We start from the raw sequence: 17,836 nt of genomic DNA on the forward strand, positions 1-17,836 counted from the left end.
CCAGCTCACCCAGGCAGAGCAGCCTTGGCACTGAGTTTTCACTCCGGTTTCACAGGTGGGATAACYGGAGGTTTCACTGATTTTACAGGTGGGATATTTCCCCTCCAGAAAAAGAAGCAAACAGCTCTCACTCTGTTACATAAAACTTCCGGCTCTGCTCAACACACAACAAGGAGCCAGAAGCAGCAGGGCAGCCCAGGGAGCAGCCGGCTCTGCTGTCCCTCCATCGCTGGCAGCAGAGCACAGGAAACCACCGTTGGAGCAGGGAGGAGGCAAAGCTGCGTCACCACATCCACAGCATTAGGGCGGGGGAGAGCCGAAACCCAGGATTTGCCGATTTTAGACTAACAAACACTAAGTCGAAAGCCCTGAGTTTCGGTTTCCATTCCTGCGGCGACACGGCCGACAGGCACGGAGCGGTTTCCCCAGGAAACCACCGCTCCTGTTCACCGGCCCAGCGCCAGACACGCCTCCCTTTGTGCCTGCACACCCCGCACTTGTCCGAGGAAGTTGCTGGGAGCTGGGAGAGCCTTCCCGCATGGATGTTGGAGCATCTCCTGTCCCGGTAACAGCCCTAACATGCAAAGGGACGCAGAGAGTGAGGAATTGGTGATTTGTCACAGCCCTCCCCTCTATAGCACCTCACAGGCAGAACCATGGCAAGGCGACTCTGAGATGCTTGGGAATAGGGAGCCTTTGCTCTTTCCCAGGTATTGCAGTCTGCTCCTGTGGATACCTGGAGGAGAAAATGCGAGTGGCTGAGTCTCCATCGCCACACAATTCAGGGGAAACCAAGAACTTGGCATGAGTCATCCTCAGCCCTTATGTAATTCTGTCTCTGGGTGCGAGTGCTCCGCGCTCGGCTGTGAGAGGAGCAACCCCGGGCTCCCCACGGGAGGAAAGGGGAGCACCCAAGGGACCCCAGGAAGSCAGTACCAGCAGCTCCAGGCTGGTAGAGTGGGTGCTAAGAACCCCAGCCCTGCCCAGAGACGACCCCAGGCTCACAGAGCAAGTTGAGCAGTGGAATCCACTACAATTTCCCATTCGTGGGGTGCACAATACCCACCGCAGCCCTGGGAGCTCGCTGTGATGGAGGGCTTGGGGGGTCCCCCTGCAGCACCCCGGTTCTCAGCGCGGTTGGCAGAGTGATCCACAGGTGGGGCGTGCTCTCCATGAACAATTCTTTACCACCCTGCTGAAAACAGGGCTGCTGGACCAAGATCTACCGCCTCACTCACAAGGGACTTCCCCCCCGGCCAGGGCATCTTGCTCAATGCCCCACSGCCGCATCCAGCCCAAGGCCACTCATCCAGACACTGATAATCTCTGTATACAACTGCAGACAACTTCCCTTCTTTGCTTTTCCTTCGCAGCCCTCATCCTACCACGAGCTGCTGACTCTGCAAGCCCTCAGCTGCCCTCGGCAGGGCGGGGAAGCAYCGCGGCACCCTCGGGAGCTGCACAGCCACCCCAGGAGAGGAGCACATCACCGGGGCATCCCTGAACATCCCAGGCGGCCTCTGGAGGGACACAGGGCTGCCCCATCGGCACCCCCATGACTGGCTGCCCCAAGAGCTGCTGCAAAGGGAGGGGAGGATTTCACCAGCCCAAATCTGCCTGCAGAGCTTTTATTGCTTGGAGAGGCTGTTTACATCTCGAGGAAGAGCTGCTTTGCAGGGCAAAGTACACCCACGCTGGGAATGCTTTGCCGGTGAGGTGATCTACAGTCTTCAGGGCAGGTAAAGGTGCACGGAGCCAAAGAACTGCTGCCTCCTGCCTGCTCTGCTCTCGCTGCCCACCGCTGCACCACACCAACACAGAGCTGACACAAATCCGTCCCACCCCATGCTCCGATGCCACCCCTCCAATACCCTTAAAGAGGAGCTAAGAGGTCTCTYCAYCTGTCCCCTTTCTATCTGGACATTYCCTCTCCAACAGCCCCCGGATAACCTGGATGAGTTTGTCCAAAGCAGAGATGGCTGGAGCAGGATCATCAGCCCACAGCTCTCCAAGGCTGGGCAAAGGCACCACAGCTTTCCAGCCCCAGCACTGCTGGGGAAAGTGCCCTTGTGGCACAGARGAATCTTCACTCACCGTCACAGCACAGGACTGGGGGAATTTGGGCTGGAAATACACCTCAGGTGTGGCTCGGTACTGCTGCTCACGCTGGAGAGGCAAAAGGCRGCTCAGGGTGATCACAACCCTTTATATGTTCTCGGTTTGACACGCTACTGCTGTCCCAAGTACAGAGATATGAAGGTGATATCTTAGCAGCAGCCAGCTGGGAGGGAAAAGTCTCTGATAAGACAGGGCTCCTCCTCCTCAAGTGCAGCCCCAGCTCAGTCTCGGCAAAAACGAAACAAAATCTAATTCAGAGGAATAGATCACTTTTCTTCCTGATTACGTGTCAGAGCTGTCCTAAACRTAGGTTAGGGACTGGTGGTTATCAGCACTGGGTGCAGCCAGGCTGTGCACGGACAATCAGACTTTGGAGCTGCATTTCAGGCTCCTTGCACACCCACGGCCAGAGGGAGCACAGAGGACACGTACATTTAGATTTAAGAAAGTGTGTTCCTGTCCTGCCTTAGCCCCATTTCACAACCCCAGCTGTCACGCCGGGACACAGAAAACACATTAAACCAGCAACATTCTTCAAAAAAAATATTTATTAGCTCAATAAAGTGACCTGTTGTTGTTGCTGTTGCCAGATCAAGTTTGGAGAAACCCCAACACTCCAAGCACCCGACTCCTTCCAGCCAGAGCCAGCACGAGACACACAGGCCCAGGGCTGGGACCTGATCAGTCACAGYGAGTGGGGTGGCTGAAGGAGAACTGGGGGTCGAGCACCCCTTACAGAACAGCTGCTTGAACCCAGCAGGGAGGGAATGGCAGCTCCCATGGGGTGCTGGGGACTGGGGACAGCAGGGTYCCCCCTCGTGAGGAAGTGTGAGCTCCTTGGAGYGTGGCTGTGGGGTTCAGCTCTGTACGCTCCGCAGCATGGCTCTGCCATGCAGAATGAGCTTCCCAACCAGGGCTTTGCTTAAAAATCACTGTTGGCTTAAAAAAAATCCCCAAAAATGGAATTTTTTTTTTTGAGAAAACTAGAAAAAGACCCAAAATCCTCAGAAGTCACAGCTCTTCTCACCCAGCCCTCTGAGTTTTCCTCTTCCCACTCCTTCCCCAGCAGACCTGGGCCACCACGACCACTGTTGCAACAGCTCCCACTTTTTCTGCCACCCAAAGCCAATGTCACACACAAAACCCAACCTCCCGGCACCTGTGCCTACGCTGCCAGAGCCCTTCCTGGCGTCAGTGATCGCACACATCCATGGAATTCCTGCTCTTGGCATCCCTCTCTGCTCCTGCAGCCCCTACGGATGGGGAGCAGCCAGCTCCCTGCACACCAGACCCCTCAGCAGCTTCCTTTTGCTGCCGCCTTCTTCTTGCTCCTGCTCACTTCTCCAATGGATACTGCTCCAGCTGTGTCTGCCAACGAGGCTGAGCTGACRACCCAGAGCAGGAAAACTATTCCAAGAGAACAGGGGAGGAAAGCTTTATAGAAAAATAAACTCTTTCTTTCTTCCCTCCTCCAAACAAGGCAGGGCATTTCTGCCTTTCCCTTCTCTGGTCATCCTTCCTCCCCCCTCCTTCCCTCTGACCTGAGCTTCCTTGCTCAGACACRAGCTGCTCTGAGTCTTGTTAGCCCGTGCCCCTCCTGACACCGCTCCTCGTCCCACAGYGCAGCCAGAGAAGAGGCAGTTCCCCCCAGAGTGGCACGGCCAGCGTCCCTCCAGGCAAGTCCCCCCTCTCACTTCTGCTCCGCCTCATCAGCCACTGCAGTCACCTCGATGGCGGCGGCAGCGTGCTCRTCCCCGGTGGCCTCAGCGGCACTAGACGGGACAGTCACGACTGTGCTCCCACTGGGAGCTATTTGTGTCACATTCTGGATGGTCGTGCCAAGTCCTGGCAGCGTCAGGAGCTGGAAGGGGCTCACCACCTTCACCACCGTGCTGCCGTCCTGGACCGCGGCYGTGCTCAGCACCGTCAGGTTGGAAGCGTCCGGGTGGATCTCCACCGTGCTGGGGAAGGTGGAGCCGGCAGAGGCCAGCACCGTGTACCCCCCCAGCAGAGGGGAGGCTGGGGAGCTGGCAGCGGGTGGCTGGGCTGGGCTCTTCCCCAGCACTGAAGGCGGGAGGGCTGAGACCACTTTGCCGAGAGGGAGGTTGGCAATCTGGGAGACCGGCACGCCGGGGGTGACRGCGAGCTGCGCCGGCTGGGACAGCACTTGGGACGTGATGGCAGCTGGTCCAGAGGTGGCCCTGGTCAGTCTGGGGCGTTTCAGAGGTGTGGGAACAGAAACGGGTGTGAGGGTCATCAGGACGTTGTTGAGATGCTGCGATTTGTGTTTCAGCTCTTTTGCTCGCTTGCGGTGCTCGTCACACTGCTGCTCCAGAGCTGCAGAGAGAGGAGGCTTGGCTCAGCCTGGATCCTGGACAAGCTTCCCAGGGCCTGTGGCAATGCCTGGTGTGGCTGGTTCAGCAAATACCAGCTTTAATGCAAACCCCACATTCCTAGCCTAAAAGGGCACTGGCAGTGATGCCTGGTGCCAACCAGTGTGTCCAGGGCGTACCTGCCAAATCCCGTGTGTACTGCTCCCTCGAGCGATCCATCTGGCACTTGTGGCTGGCCAGAACCTTCTTGACCAGATCCAGCATCCCAAAGTTCTGGACTACGTTGTTGAGTAAAACAGCATCTTAAAAACAAGACACAGAAACTTTGAGGAAGCAAAATCCCTGCACAAACTATTTGCAGCTTGGCAAAAGCCACGTGACAACAAACASGGCCAGCTGAGACAGCCAAAATCTGCCAGAGGGTAACACAAGAGGTTGGGGAAGAGGAGAAGGCAGAAGCCATGAGAAAGGGCAGCAGGTCACCAGTGTATAAACAGTCCTCTCCTGCCTAGCAGGGGTGATAAGAAATCTGCTGGCACAGTAGCTGCTTGCTGCATCGTTATTCCAATGGCCTAAATTCYACCTCAGCTCCCCAGCCAAGCACTTGTCCAGACCCAGAGCCAGCAGAGAGGAAGCCCCAGGCACACRGAATTGGAGAACTTGGGTCACCTGAAGCATCCCCAAGAGCAGCCTGCTTAGGAAGCAGCCAGAAATGAGATTTTTTTATGATGAGCTATGTCCCCATCGTGCCATCCAGATATTCCTAAGGATAAACAAATCCACAAGTCGCTCTCCTAAGATGACTGACCACGTGTGTCCAGGTCCTTACCCCCRAGCTGCAGTGGGGGATCCTGTGCTCGCTGCTGCAAGCCCTTCATGGTCTCCACCAACTCCTGGTGGAACTCATTAATCACTTCTTCCAGGAGACCAGTGTCCTTCAGACCTTGCCAAAAAGCAAAGGTGTCATCTGGAGAAAGAGAAAGCAAGGCAGAACCTCAAAATCCTTGGCAGGGTTTAATGTTAATAATCTGTTGTGTGTTCCCTGAGGATAGACCTGCAGGGGTGCAATCCTGCCAGACCTGCCAAGGTCAGGGGCCTGGGGGCAAAGCCCACCCAAAGCATGGACCCAAAGGAGGACACATGCTTCCCACCCTTGACCCACACCAACATGACACTTCGCTCCAGCAAAGTCCATTGCTCAGTGCACAGCAAGGAGAATGATTTCATGACCCCTCTGATAGATTTTTTTTTTTCCCCTAAAGCCACATTTGGCCCTGGCTTTTACATCTTAGTGCTTGGAAACAGCTCCATCCCAAGGCTGCTGCAGCCTGCCTGCACRCTGGTGGGACATAAGACAGTGCAATTCCATAAGCATCAAAGGAATAATCCCAGTGGAGGCTCATGCAAGGCTGCTCTGGTAAGACAGTCCTTCCTGCTCCTTACCCTGCTGCTTCCCTCTTTCCCCACGTCCTCCACCCAGCAAGCCCTGCGGGATCCCAGGCCATACCTCCAATGCTCGTGCTCCAATCGCTGGCATCCTCGCATGTTTCTATGGTTATTGTAGCTGGGGATCCGTTCACTGCAACCAATAGGAAAAAAGAAGAGAAAAAAATTCCCAAGTCCTGATTTTTCCCTGTATTTTCACAGGCTGTTTCCAAGGGAAGCACTCCCTTGCTGCATTCCTGTGACTTCTCCTTTATATTGCACAGGATCACATCTGTTTGAATGCAGCTCTCAATGCTGAACAGAGACACCCAAGTGGTTGCTGTGACAGCTGTACTTATTTTTCTACATTGGAGTGCAATCCCCAGGGATTACTCCTGCAACCTTTGCAGCACAGGAACACATGCCAGAGAGCAGCATTTCCCTTCCATTCTCCCCTGTGAACCAACACCACTCAGAGCAAAAGTCAGATTTAGAGTCTGATTTTTTTTTGGCAGCCCTTTTTTACCCAGCCACTGCTTGTCTGGAGGGTTTCTAAAGCCTCCAAGTGGAGAGCAGTCCCCAAATGCACAGGGATGCAGGGGGCATCCCTCCTTCCCTCCAGCTCTGCCAAATCTCAGCAGTCTTGTTACCATAGAGCCGGGGAACAGGCGTCATTCATGCCGTGCACAGGAGCGGGATGGATGGGAATCTGGCCAGAGCCCCACAGAGCTGTGCAGAGCATTTGGAATGCTCAGTTGCAGCCATTAAATCCAGTCCCTGTGCTCCTTTATTCTGCAGCACTCAGGGCTCTGGTTATTCCAGCACAGCCCAGCATCATAGGAAGTGTCTCACATCRGTGAGTTCATGTTTAACAGGAGGGYTTGGAGCAGGCAGCACTRTGCATTAGAAACAGCTTCCCCACCAGAATACCAGGATGTGGTGGATGGGTGCTCTGCAGAGCTGTCTGAGGGGCTTATCCTGTCCCACAGGCACCAGCAGGAGCATGGGGTGTGGGGCACTTTGGGGGCTGTTCTCAATGCTCAGGAGCAAAAGGAATTAAATATAGAAGTACTTCAAAATTAGAAAGCTTTCCAATGAAACAGTTGCCTGTAATTATAGGTCAAATTTAGAACATCAGAGAATGGTTTGAGCTGGAAGGGACCTCAAAACTCATCTAATTCCAACCCCCTGCCATGGGCAGGGACACCTTCCACTAGACCAGATTGCTGCCAGTGCTGTCCACCCTGACCTTGGACACTTCCAGGGATGGAGCAGCCACAGGGACCTTGGCTGTGTGGCACTCATGTGCTTTGATGCGTCAAAGGCCCTGCTGAGGGTGAGGAATAGCTGCACGTACCATCAGCAGAGGCAGGAGTCAGAGGGATGTACTCTGTCGATGTCTGGCTGGTCAGGGACACCCTGGCTCCAGTCAGGTCAATTTTGGTGCTCCGGCAGGTGTTGGAACAGACCTTTGTGTGCTGATAGAAATCCAGCTCTCCTGAGTCCATGATCTTCCTGAAAGACAGRGAGCAAGCACAAGGACAGGTACATMAACAAGAGTGAAAAGCTATTGARATGCAGCTCCTGGCAGCCTTTACCCCAAACTTCTGAGTCCCAAAAAGCCAGGAGAGCAAGCAGAGCCAACAGGAGCCCTTACTGGGACTAATTAACTTATTTCTTGAGAAAGGGGAAGAGAGAGCCCCTATGTGGTTGCACCAGCACATCCCTCTGCAGCTGCAGCTTCCAGCCAAAGGGTCAGCTGGAGTACCAGCCCTGGGTGAGACTGCAGGGAGCCTCCTCCTTCCCTTTTTGACTCTACAGCTCAAAAAGAGACAGGGCATAACCTTACTTAATAAACCAAAATCAGGTCTCTCATCTCAAGCAAAGAGGATGGCAACACCAGCACAGGGGACCTTCTCATCCAAGAATGTTCTCCAAAGCATCCTCAGGCCTTGCTGGTCAACAACCACCTGAGCTTCCCGAGATTTGCTCCCATGAGTTGCTAGGTTTGCTTTCAGACATTCCTCCTGAATTTTCCCCCTCCCCACTCAAAGCCCTGCCATGACAAATCCTAAGCCTATTATGCAAAATTTACGTGGAGTAAAAGCTGCTTAAAAGGAATATGGGAGATGCCTGCATTGAAGCAGAAGAATACAGGGAAAGGCAATGTCACCCTGTGAAAAGAGCACAAAACCGCTGACAGATCCTGAGGAAAGAGGTGATTTTTTTTTTATCCTGCCCAAAGGCAGAGACAGACTTTAATTAAATCACAATCTCAGGCTGGTGTTCAGGAGGACCATAGAAGAATTGAATTACTGTAGTTAAGACTAGAGAAGAGAAATGCTTGCAATAAAGAAGTTTGGGGTTTTTTTTGCAAGGATTTATTTAAAAGTGATGTCAAGCAGAAGTGCTGCTACCAGAGCATTAGTGATGACCAGACTGATTTCATTTGGTGGGTCATGCTGAGAATCCACAGGCAGCATGGCCTAACCACCAATGGCCACTAAAATTTCCAATGTCCTTGCATCAGCTGGAAACTGAGTGTGGCTCAAGTCCTGAAAAGACCAGAGAAATATTTCTTGCCCCAAATTATTCCCTAGGCACARGGACAGAACAAAGCCATTGGACACACCACATTTGGGGCCAGGCTGTCATTAAGACAAATGTTTAGTGGTTTGCTAGTTCCCTCAGCAGCAAAATAACCATTCCAAACGCTCTGTTCCACCCCACCACAATCCCCCAGAGAGAAGTGTCCAGAGATACAAGGAAGGGACTAACCGGAGCATGATCCCGTTCATCCGGATCGCCCGCTTCCAATCCTTCAAGGTCGACTTGCCTGCCAGGTGAACAAACTCCTTGGGGCTGATTAGGTGATCATCAAACTGCAAAAGGCAGGGGTACAACATCAGTGCCACAAGCCATAAACAAGCCAAAGGTGCACTGTGAGCAGGGTTCAGCCGGAGCCTGGTGGCGTTTCCAGGTGCCCAGCAGTGGCTGCAGTGCAGCCTCCACGTGCCACTCAACACCACCAAAACAGATGGCTGACAGGCACTCCCCACCCCAGAGGACACTGCCCACGTTAAACAGATTAAAGACAAACACTGCTGGCATGGCTGGTGAATTAACAGCTGCTCCAAGTCAAGGGTTCCGGGGTATGTGAGTTTGGAAGTGCCCAGCTCAGGCAGGAGAGCTGGGAAAACACACYCATAGCTTGTGCAAACTATCATTAACAGCAGGGAGCTGCTCACACTCCCAAACTATGGACTCGGTGAAAGCTGGGCTGCACTGGTAACACTTGGGTCCAGGGGCACATTACACCCCATAGGGGAAAGGGAATAAGTCCATTTGGTCTTTGACCTCCTGCTCCCAAGCCCAACCAGTGGTATCAGGGAACCTCTGGCCTCTCTGGCAGTGCACACCCACTGCTACTGAAAACCAGCTTCAGGGAGCTGGCACATGCTGTGACAACTCTTTCCYTTTCTTTTATTGCCCTACACACCCAGCCGTGCCTGAACCCACGTGCTGACCTAACAGCAACCTGCAGGATCATAGAATTACAGAATCACTAAGGGTGGAGAAAACCTCCAATRTACTCGAGTCCAACCATGAACCACGCAATTCTGTAAGGGAGCTGCCTTACAGCCCATTTCAAAGGATTTCCCAAATCCAGGCCTCCTCTTTTCCATGTCCATGTTGATCAACATAGCACAATTCAGCGCTGAGAAACTGCTTCTCTGGACAAGGACAAGGGCTTCAGTGCAGAGGACAGACTTTAGGTGGCAGCAGCATTACCTGCAGCAGCATCTACCCTCTGCCACAGGGATAGAGCAGGCCAYCTCTCCTGGGAAGGGCAAGGACCATCCTTTGGGAACCCAAGAAGACTCTCCTTCAGCAGGGTATTGCTTAGGCTGCGTGCAATTGCCAGCAATGACTCACTCATGGCGTGTTTCTGAACTCATGCAAATTTTAATGAGTTACCCAGAACACAGCAGCTACTCTTCAGTAGGTCCCCAGTCAATACTTTCTTCAAGCTATCAACTTTCCAACTTAGCAGACACAAGTGCCCAAATTTCTTTGGCAAGGGCCCAGAAACTTTCCAACAACACCTTAAACTGAGCCACCACCTCTCCAGCCAGAACTGTTCACCTTGGTAAAAACAAATATCAGGTACCCCAGCACCAGGAAAATGTCCTCCTTTCCCACCAYGACATGATTCTAATGCAAAGCAGCTGACCAAAGCTCACCAGAGCCAGGACAAGCCAGRTGAGCTCACAATGTGGGCAAGGGGTAATACAAGTCCAGTGAATGGCCCTCTGTTCTCACCTGCACACACTTCACATTRATTCCAGGGCACACAAACTTCCTCCAGATGAGGTTGGCTTTGCTGTCCCCGCAGGTAATGGGGTAGACAATCTCTGCCTCCAAACTGTCCTCATCTTCAGCCATCTTCACTTCTCACAGGGATCAGAGGAAGGGACAGATCAAAGAGAAACATGAGAAACAGCCCCTGATGCACATGCCCAAGGCACACATGCAGTGATAAAGTTTTGGAACTCACAAAAAAAAAAACCAAAAAAACAGGCAAAACAGCTCAGGCAGATTTACGCCAATCCAGCTGCTGTTGAGCAGAGAGAATATGAGAAGYCAACAATTCTTGATAAAAATGAAAGGGATGATGCTATTGGGTGAAGTCACCCTTGGTTTTAAAGTAAAACCGGCTTTAAAACAACTCCACCCCAGATGGTCACAATCTTGGCTCCCTAAATTCACTTCTACTTTGCAAGCAAAGCCAGCAAGTTGCTGCAAAAGTSTCATCCCCGTAGCAAGAGCCAGGGCTGGCTGGACACAGGGACTCATCCCGGACCAGGAGAGGGCAGCAGCAGCCCAGCCAGCTGCCGCCAGCTCCCTGCTGGTCACCAAGCCCCCCTGGATCCTGAGAAACATTCCTGGTACYGCTGGGAGAGCATCCCCAGGGCCACTGGGGAACATCCCCAAAATGCCAGCAGCTCTGCACAACAGTGCTGGAACTGTCCCACCCAGCACCAGCACAGGACTGCGGCTCACTGGGGTGGAGGAGATGGCACCAAGGGGCTGTGGAAGGAGCTGACCTACCTAGAACTGCTTCCTTCAGGTGTGTAGAGGCTGTGAAAGCAGCAGCAGCTGCAGCAGCTGCATTTTCAGTCTCCAGAGTGTCTTCATTGATGTCACCACTGGGAAGAGAGGCAGATGCATTCTTAAGCCATGTGGCCGTGCCACCCCCACACCCGATGCCCTGTGGAGACATTGCCTCAGATGTCCCTTGGATCACATTTTCCCACAAGAGCTAAGAGTCAGCTCTGGGTTTGGGAGGCTCAGCTCTGTTTTTCCATGTGGAGATTAAGAGCCACACAGCAGGCAGGCCCCTGTCAGCAGCCTGGCCAGCTCTCTCTGGCCTCCCCTTTAATCCCTGTGGATCTGCCTCCAGCCCAGCCCGTGCTGGAGAGCTGGCATGGAGGGATGCAGTCAGCACAGCCCCTTGCTCAGAAGTCACTGCCAACCTTTGGCAGCTTTGTCTSAGATTTCCCCAGGAAAAACATGTGTGAAACACGCTGCTGCTGTCTGGGCAATGGACTGGCTGAATCCCCTGGAATGCAGGATGCTCTGGGGAGCACGACCTCACGGAGCCACAGAGACACCATAAAAGAGTTGGACAAACCCCAACACCAGATCTGTGAGCAGAGATAACATAACATGAGCTATAAACACTTGCAATCCAGTCTCTGAGCCTCTTAAAACTTGATATATCCATGATATTCATCAATAGCTGRCTATCCTACTGCTTCCATTGTCCCTGCACTGAGATCTCCATCTTCTCAGGGTGCTTTGCCTGAGTTGCACAGTGGGTCCTGCACAGCAGCACTCCCTCGCTGTTCTCCCATCCCAGCTCTCACTGTGACAATATGGAGCCCCAAGGCTCTCCAAGGGGCATCGGTGCCCATTTAAAGGGAACAGGCACTTCTAGCTGTGATTTCAGACATGCTCCTCAGCCCTTTGGCTTTGGAGTGAAGTCCTGAAGGGAGGGACAGAAGGAGCCCACATTGGTGCCCTTATGGATCCCACCATAAGATGTGCTTTTGGTGTTGTTACTGAAGCTAGCTGCTGCAGAAAGCTTGACCTGAAGGGGCAGGGGGAGAAATAMAATTAGCTTTTCACATACTGTGRCATTTAAACTCCCTAGAAAGACTGYACAGAGAAAATAAACCTGAAACCTCCCTCAGTTTGATACCATGGGTAAATTGAAAGACAGTCCTAGTGACTCACTGGCAACCTCATATTACACCCGCGGTGCCACAGGGACAAGGAAATTCAAGAGCAACTGGTTTTTCCATTCTGGGCTCCTAACACACAGCTCCAGGGTGGAACTGCAGCTTCAAAGCATCCCTCCCCTCGGCAGCTGCAGGGCAGGTACCTGTGGGGAGCAGCACAGAGATAAGGAACAGTGTAGGCAGCAGCTCGGCCTCACCAGGTGAGTGACTTGGAGATGCTGCTCCAGAGGAGAGGGGGACAGCTCCTGTGTGACAGAMGGGAATGGACATCATGCTGCCTCTGCAGCTTACAGTGACCACCAGCCCTCCTCTGGTGTGGGGAAGGTAACGTGAAAGGACTCAAAAAGGTAAATTCTGAGCTAAGGCATTTGCACACAGGTGGTTATTACAGAAGTGGCAGTGTGACAGAAGAATTCAGTTCATTTTCATCAGTTTGCTGCTAGGTTCTTGCATTTCTCCTGGTGAAAAACCAGCAGAATGATCTCAGCAGGGTGCATGAAAAGCCCAGCACCCCACAGCCCTGACCCTGACCTTCCTCCAGATCAAGAACCTCCACCAACTTACCCCCAGAAGAAACCCCCCAGCAGAAAGTCAGCGCCTTTCAGAGCTTCYTCCAGGAGTCCATCGCATTTGCACCACTCCAAAAAATGACCAAAAGGCACAACTGGATGGGGAGGAATAATCCAGCCTACGCCTTAAACCTCCAGAGGAAAACAAACAAACCAACTCCCAGCTTGTATGAAAAAATCGAGCAACTGAAATCTGCATCTGCCATGGACATGTGGGGGAGAGAAAACCACAAAAAAGGCGAGTGTCTCTACATTTTTCTCCCATCCCATTCCAGGGAAACAGACTGAGGCAGATGCAAGAGAAAACACAAACACCTTCCAAGTCCCAGCAGTGCAGCCCCCCAGCTGGTCCTGCCTTTGCCAGTTGCCATGACGAAGGCAGGGGAGGATGGTTCTCATCTTCCTCCCCAGGAGGAYCCATAAACCAGATGGAAGGAAGAGAAGAAAGCACGTGCAGATAACTCAGTGGGCTGGCATCTCCTTTCTTTTCTGCTCCTGCCTTGCCTGGAAACTTGAGAGAGAAAAGTCTCCCTCAGAACCTTGTGCTGGGGATGCTGATCAGAAATACAAGCACAGATCCCATCCTATTGCAGACCAAAGAGAAAAGCTTCTTGCTCRTTGTTATTTTTCCATTTCCCTCAGCCTTCTCCTTAAGAACACATGAACTAATTAAGCTCTTAACAATTGGTTGTATAGAAGGTTTTTTTAATAGCAAACCCATACCCAGATGAGCACTAGAAAAAGGCACCAACCCCCAAGCTGAGCTTGGTTTCAGTGCCACATAAGGCAAGTTGAAAGCTCCCCGTGTGAGTGGTGACTGAGCCAACACAAAGGGACCCCAGCCTGTGCCTGCAGCTGCTCTCCTGACGCCAGCTGGAGCTGCAGAGCCAGGACCACTGTGGCATTGCTGCAGGAAGAGCAGAGCCTGGTGAAGGCAATTATCCAAAGCCACACAGAGACCGTGGGTGCCTTGTGCTGCCAGCCCCCACCAGCCCTACTGCCTTGCTCAGCGAGGGGAGGCAGGCAGGTTTTACTCTGTGACCCCAAAATCCACATCCTTTCCATTGACCCACCACCATCCCCAAGCAGAGGGGAAYAAAGAGCATGTCCAGAGGCCCTCCTCCAGCAAGATGCATGGAAAACTCTCAGGGAATCTCTTCATATCTGCCAAGGCATCTCTGCTCATAGCTGCGATTAAATGAAAGCATTCCTCTCTGTGCTGCATGGAGCTGTCCTGCTCCTGACAATCCAGGGGACACTGGGAGGGTGAGAAAAGGTTTCCAAAGAAAAACAGGTAGGGAACTAAGAGTGAAAGGAAACCAACCGATTGAGCCAGTSTCTGGTGTGATCATTTTCCGAGACAACACCACAATGCTGCACATGAGTCTGTAGAGGCTCAGAGCCACATTACAACCAGGAACCATTCTGCATCTGAGAGCAGCCACATCCCGAGTGTCACACCTGGCTGCTTCCCCTCAGAGGGAGACACGGGAATCTCTATGGGACAGAAAGCAAGACGAGCAGAACCCTTCTTCGCCACCATAACTGATCTTTTGGGAATTGAAAAGGTTCTTGGAAACACTCACAGATCCAGCTTGTGGAGGAAGAGCAGGGCAGATCCTGCCCATCCCAGCATCAACAAACAGCCCTTACCTCTGTCTGTCCCTGCCCATTCTGTAACAAAAATTTATCTGTTAATGGGCTTTATCTCAGTTGGAGCAGCACAGGGCTAATGGCACCCAGACTGAAACAAATCCTGTCACCTTCTGCCCTGCCCAAAGCCCCAGGGCACTGACACAAAGACATATTTGAGAAAAGGAGGCAAACATCTTGTGGAGAGCAATAAACAGCCACTGAACACCCACTTATTTCAGACAAACCTGCCCAGTTCCAGCTCCAGGTGTGAACCTGGATTTTCTGCCCACTAAAAGAACAAGGCACAAAAATGGCTCTGGGCTCTGTCCCACCCAAAAAACCATAGAGAAATAAAGCAAATAGCTCATTGCCTCAGGGGCCTTCAAGGTACCAGCCAGACTCTTTGGTCACKGCCAATCTGCCACCGAAAAGACCAGGCTTGATCAAAGAGCAGCCCCAAACCTGAAACGCCAACAAAAAAGGAAGAAACTACGCAAAGCTGCAGCACTTTACCAATCAGATATGTTCACTCTGGTTTTTTGAGCAGTGTCTCTCCATTCAGGCCTGCAAGGTTTCAAAGACACCTCTCTCACTCCTGTTGCTGGCAGTGGARGTTCCTGCAGAGCTCGGTCAAAAAAACAACCCCAAACCTCCCCACATCAGGTTCAGTTGCACCACCCTCAACCTGATATGGACAGATTCCTCTCTTAGACTTCAGAGCTTAACAAAGCCATTATAAAATAAATAGCAGAAAAACACTGATTTAGCTACTGGTGTCCTGTTTCAACCGGATTTGTGTCCACTCCAACATCCACATGCACTCACAAAAATGTATTCCGGGTTGTGGTTTTTTTCCTCCTCAAAAGAAGGAAAGCCACTTCTGCTCAGAGCTGCAGAGCCCTGRGTATGGTCCCAGGGTCAGGGAAGCTTTAAGGAGGAACCAGACACACCCCAGACACCACTGAGGTCCCCATAGTGAGCAGTGATGCAGGAGGAAGCAGTGGGGAATCAAATCCCAGCCTGGCTGACTAGAGCCACGTGTGGGAGGGTTTCCAGCACACCTCCTCAGAATGYACTGACCCATTTCTTACCCGTGCTGGGACAGGTTGGTGGTGACCAGCACTGTTTTCACCTCCTCCATGCCACCACCATCCACTGCACCATCCGGCGTGGTCACCACCACCACCTCCTCCATGTGGACGCTGACGTCCGGCGTCGCCATCGCAGCAGGAGCGGGAGAGCCCTCGGGCACCAGCTGCCTGTGGAGGAATGAGGGGAAGCTCTGTGTCAAAAGATCTCCCTGCTGAACTTAGGTATGGAAGGATAATTGGTGTGGTGGGAGCAAAGAGAAGGGACTGCAGGGACCTCACACTTATAAGGAGTGATGATTTCCTCATCCMCAAATGCTCCATCCCAGGGGGAGGGATGAGGGGAAGCTCAACCCAACACATGCTCTTCAGRCTGGGTGGGAATAATGGGCATGGGTGGCACTGGGGTGAAGGGCAGAGTGTGAAAGAGGTGCAAAAAAAAGCGTTCCTGGCATCCAACACAAACTCTATGAAGATACTCAGTCTGAAGGTGCATTTCCAAATGTATTTCAAACTATCTCACGATTTCACACTGTTGGAGGAGCTTGTCACTGTCTCCTCCACAGTAAAACAGGGACTCTTCCCTCCTCCAAAGTCACACAGGAAAAAAAACCATCAAATTAAAAAAGCACGTCAAGCCCGCAGAAACAGTGACATCTGGAAACTATTTCAAAGTGTGCATTTCTAATAAATCAGCAATAGATGCAATACAGCACTCCCTCTCTAGCTTTTGGAGCCCCTTTAGGAACTGAAAGGGGCTCTGAGGTCTCTTCAGAGCCTTCTTTCCTCTTCTCCAGCTCCCTCAGCCCATCTCCACGGCAGAAGTGCTCCAGCCCTCAGAGCATCTCCARAACCTCCTCTGTACTCCAGGCAGTGGCACAGAGCACAGCAGAGATGCCACTTGGCTCCTGCCACTTCCCCAGGCCATGGCTGGAGCAGAGCACTGACCCAGCATGTCCACTGTGACATACTCTGTGAAAACTCGACCCACAGGGACACCATGAGCTGATCTTCACCTCCACAGAGCCCACAGGGTCTATCCAAGGCAGACCAGACCCTCCATGCCAGCCCAGCACAAAGCCACCAGCAGAAGCACTTCAGTTTTTGCAGCAGCACAGATGCTCAGCTGCATTCAGTTCAACCACCCCAATTTTTGTTGTCACCCCATCCCTACCCTTGTCYTTCCTTTTGGGGTAAAACCCCTCCCACAGTAACAGCATCACTCACAATGGTCCCTGGGCCAGTACCCAGTTTCAGGATGCTCCGGACATCCTGCCCTGCATCACGGGATTGAAGTCCACGTGTGTTGCTCAGATGCCTCTGGGCAAGAACCAGTAATGAATGGAGAAAAACTGGGCTGAAAACATAAGTAATCTAAAAAGTGGCTAAAACCACATCAGGAGTGGGGCAGTGGAGAGGAACGAGGGGGATCCCAGCTCTACCAGGGGTCAGGGTGTCCATGCATGTCCTTCCTGGTGCAACTTGCAGGGTGCTAAGAGTGCACCAAGCGTTGTTGGAAAGATTTAGACTGAAGTGGGGAAAATATATAAAAGGAAGAAAAGCATTGCATAGTTGGGAGAGAGATTTTTGGGGTGCAGCATCAGGACAGCAGAGACCTGGGAGACTGCACTGGGGACAGCCAGCAAGCTGGTGAAGAGAGTGGGATGCAGTGTGGATGGAGAGAGGTACTTAGACAGGAAGGAGGGGCTCCAAGAGAGTGCAGAGAGAAAGGATGTATAGGGAGGGGGGCTTCAGGGGGGTTGAACAGAGGTGCACAGGGTGGGGGGTCGTGGGAGTGCAAGAGGGTACACATGGGTACATGGAGAGGGGAGATGGAGAGCAGCACAGGCAGCACGGGTGGAGGGGCTACACAGAGAGGGGGGCACCGGGGGACTGCAGCTGCACGGGGGTGGGGGGTACACACGGTGGGGCTGTGCATGGGTGGGGGGCTGCCCGGAAGAGGTGGTAGGGAAGCTGCAAGAGGGTGTAGAGTGGCTTCACGGAGGTGGGGAGGGGGGGAACACGAAGTGAAGCACATGGGGACACGGAGAGGGGGTGCCCGGGGGGGCTGCGGCTGCACGTTGTGGGGAGATGTGCACAGTGGGGTGCACGGTGGGGTGGGCGCTGCACGGGGAGGCTGCCCGGGGAGGGTCTCACGGGGAGCTCCCGGCGCCGAGGCGGGCAGGGGGCGGCGGGCGGGCAGGGGGTGCCCCGAGTGTCGCCGTCGTGTCCCCCCCACCCCAGCTCTCCGTTCCGGGGCGGCGCGCGGGTTCCCGGCGGGCGCGGGAGGGGTTGCGAGGGGGTGAGAGGGGCGCGTGGGCGCGCTCCCGCTGGCAGGGAGGAGGAGGAGGAGGAGGAGGAGG

General features: G+C 53.1%; 1 protein-coding gene across 2 annotated transcripts; it reads right to left on the minus strand.

Moving 5' to 3' along the window:
• Positions 1 to 2,654: 2,654 nt before the first annotated feature.
• Positions 2,655 to 17,473, minus strand: GMEB2 (glucocorticoid modulatory element binding protein 2). Of its 2 annotated transcripts, none has more exons than XM_057366068.1 (10): positions 16,701 to 17,473; positions 15,477 to 15,644; positions 10,989 to 11,086; positions 10,200 to 10,330; positions 8,655 to 8,758; positions 7,234 to 7,391; positions 5,959 to 6,030; positions 5,281 to 5,418; positions 4,631 to 4,753; positions 2,655 to 4,455 (listed from the first exon to the last, which is right to left on the minus strand). In XM_057366068.1, the coding sequence occupies exons 2-10, from the start codon at positions 15,605 to 15,607 to the stop codon at positions 3,809 to 3,811; spliced, it is 1,602 nt and encodes a 533-aa protein (XP_057222051.1). In that variant the 5' UTR covers positions 15,608 to 15,644; positions 16,701 to 17,473; the 3' UTR covers positions 2,655 to 3,808. The 2 variants fall into 2 exon arrangements, with proteins under 2 accessions (XP_057222051.1, XP_057222052.1); XM_057366069.1 differs by having other exon boundaries at positions 10,200 to 10,327; positions 16,701 to 17,472.
• Positions 17,474 to 17,836: the final 363 nt, after the last annotated feature.

Source organism: Malurus melanocephalus, unplaced genomic scaffold (genome assembly GCF_030028575.1).
Source record: "Malurus melanocephalus ecotype Western Australia unplaced genomic scaffold, MMel_1.1 scaffold_59, whole genome shotgun sequence".
In the NCBI taxonomy this organism is placed as follows: Eukaryota; Metazoa; Chordata; class Aves; order Passeriformes; family Maluridae; genus Malurus; species Malurus melanocephalus.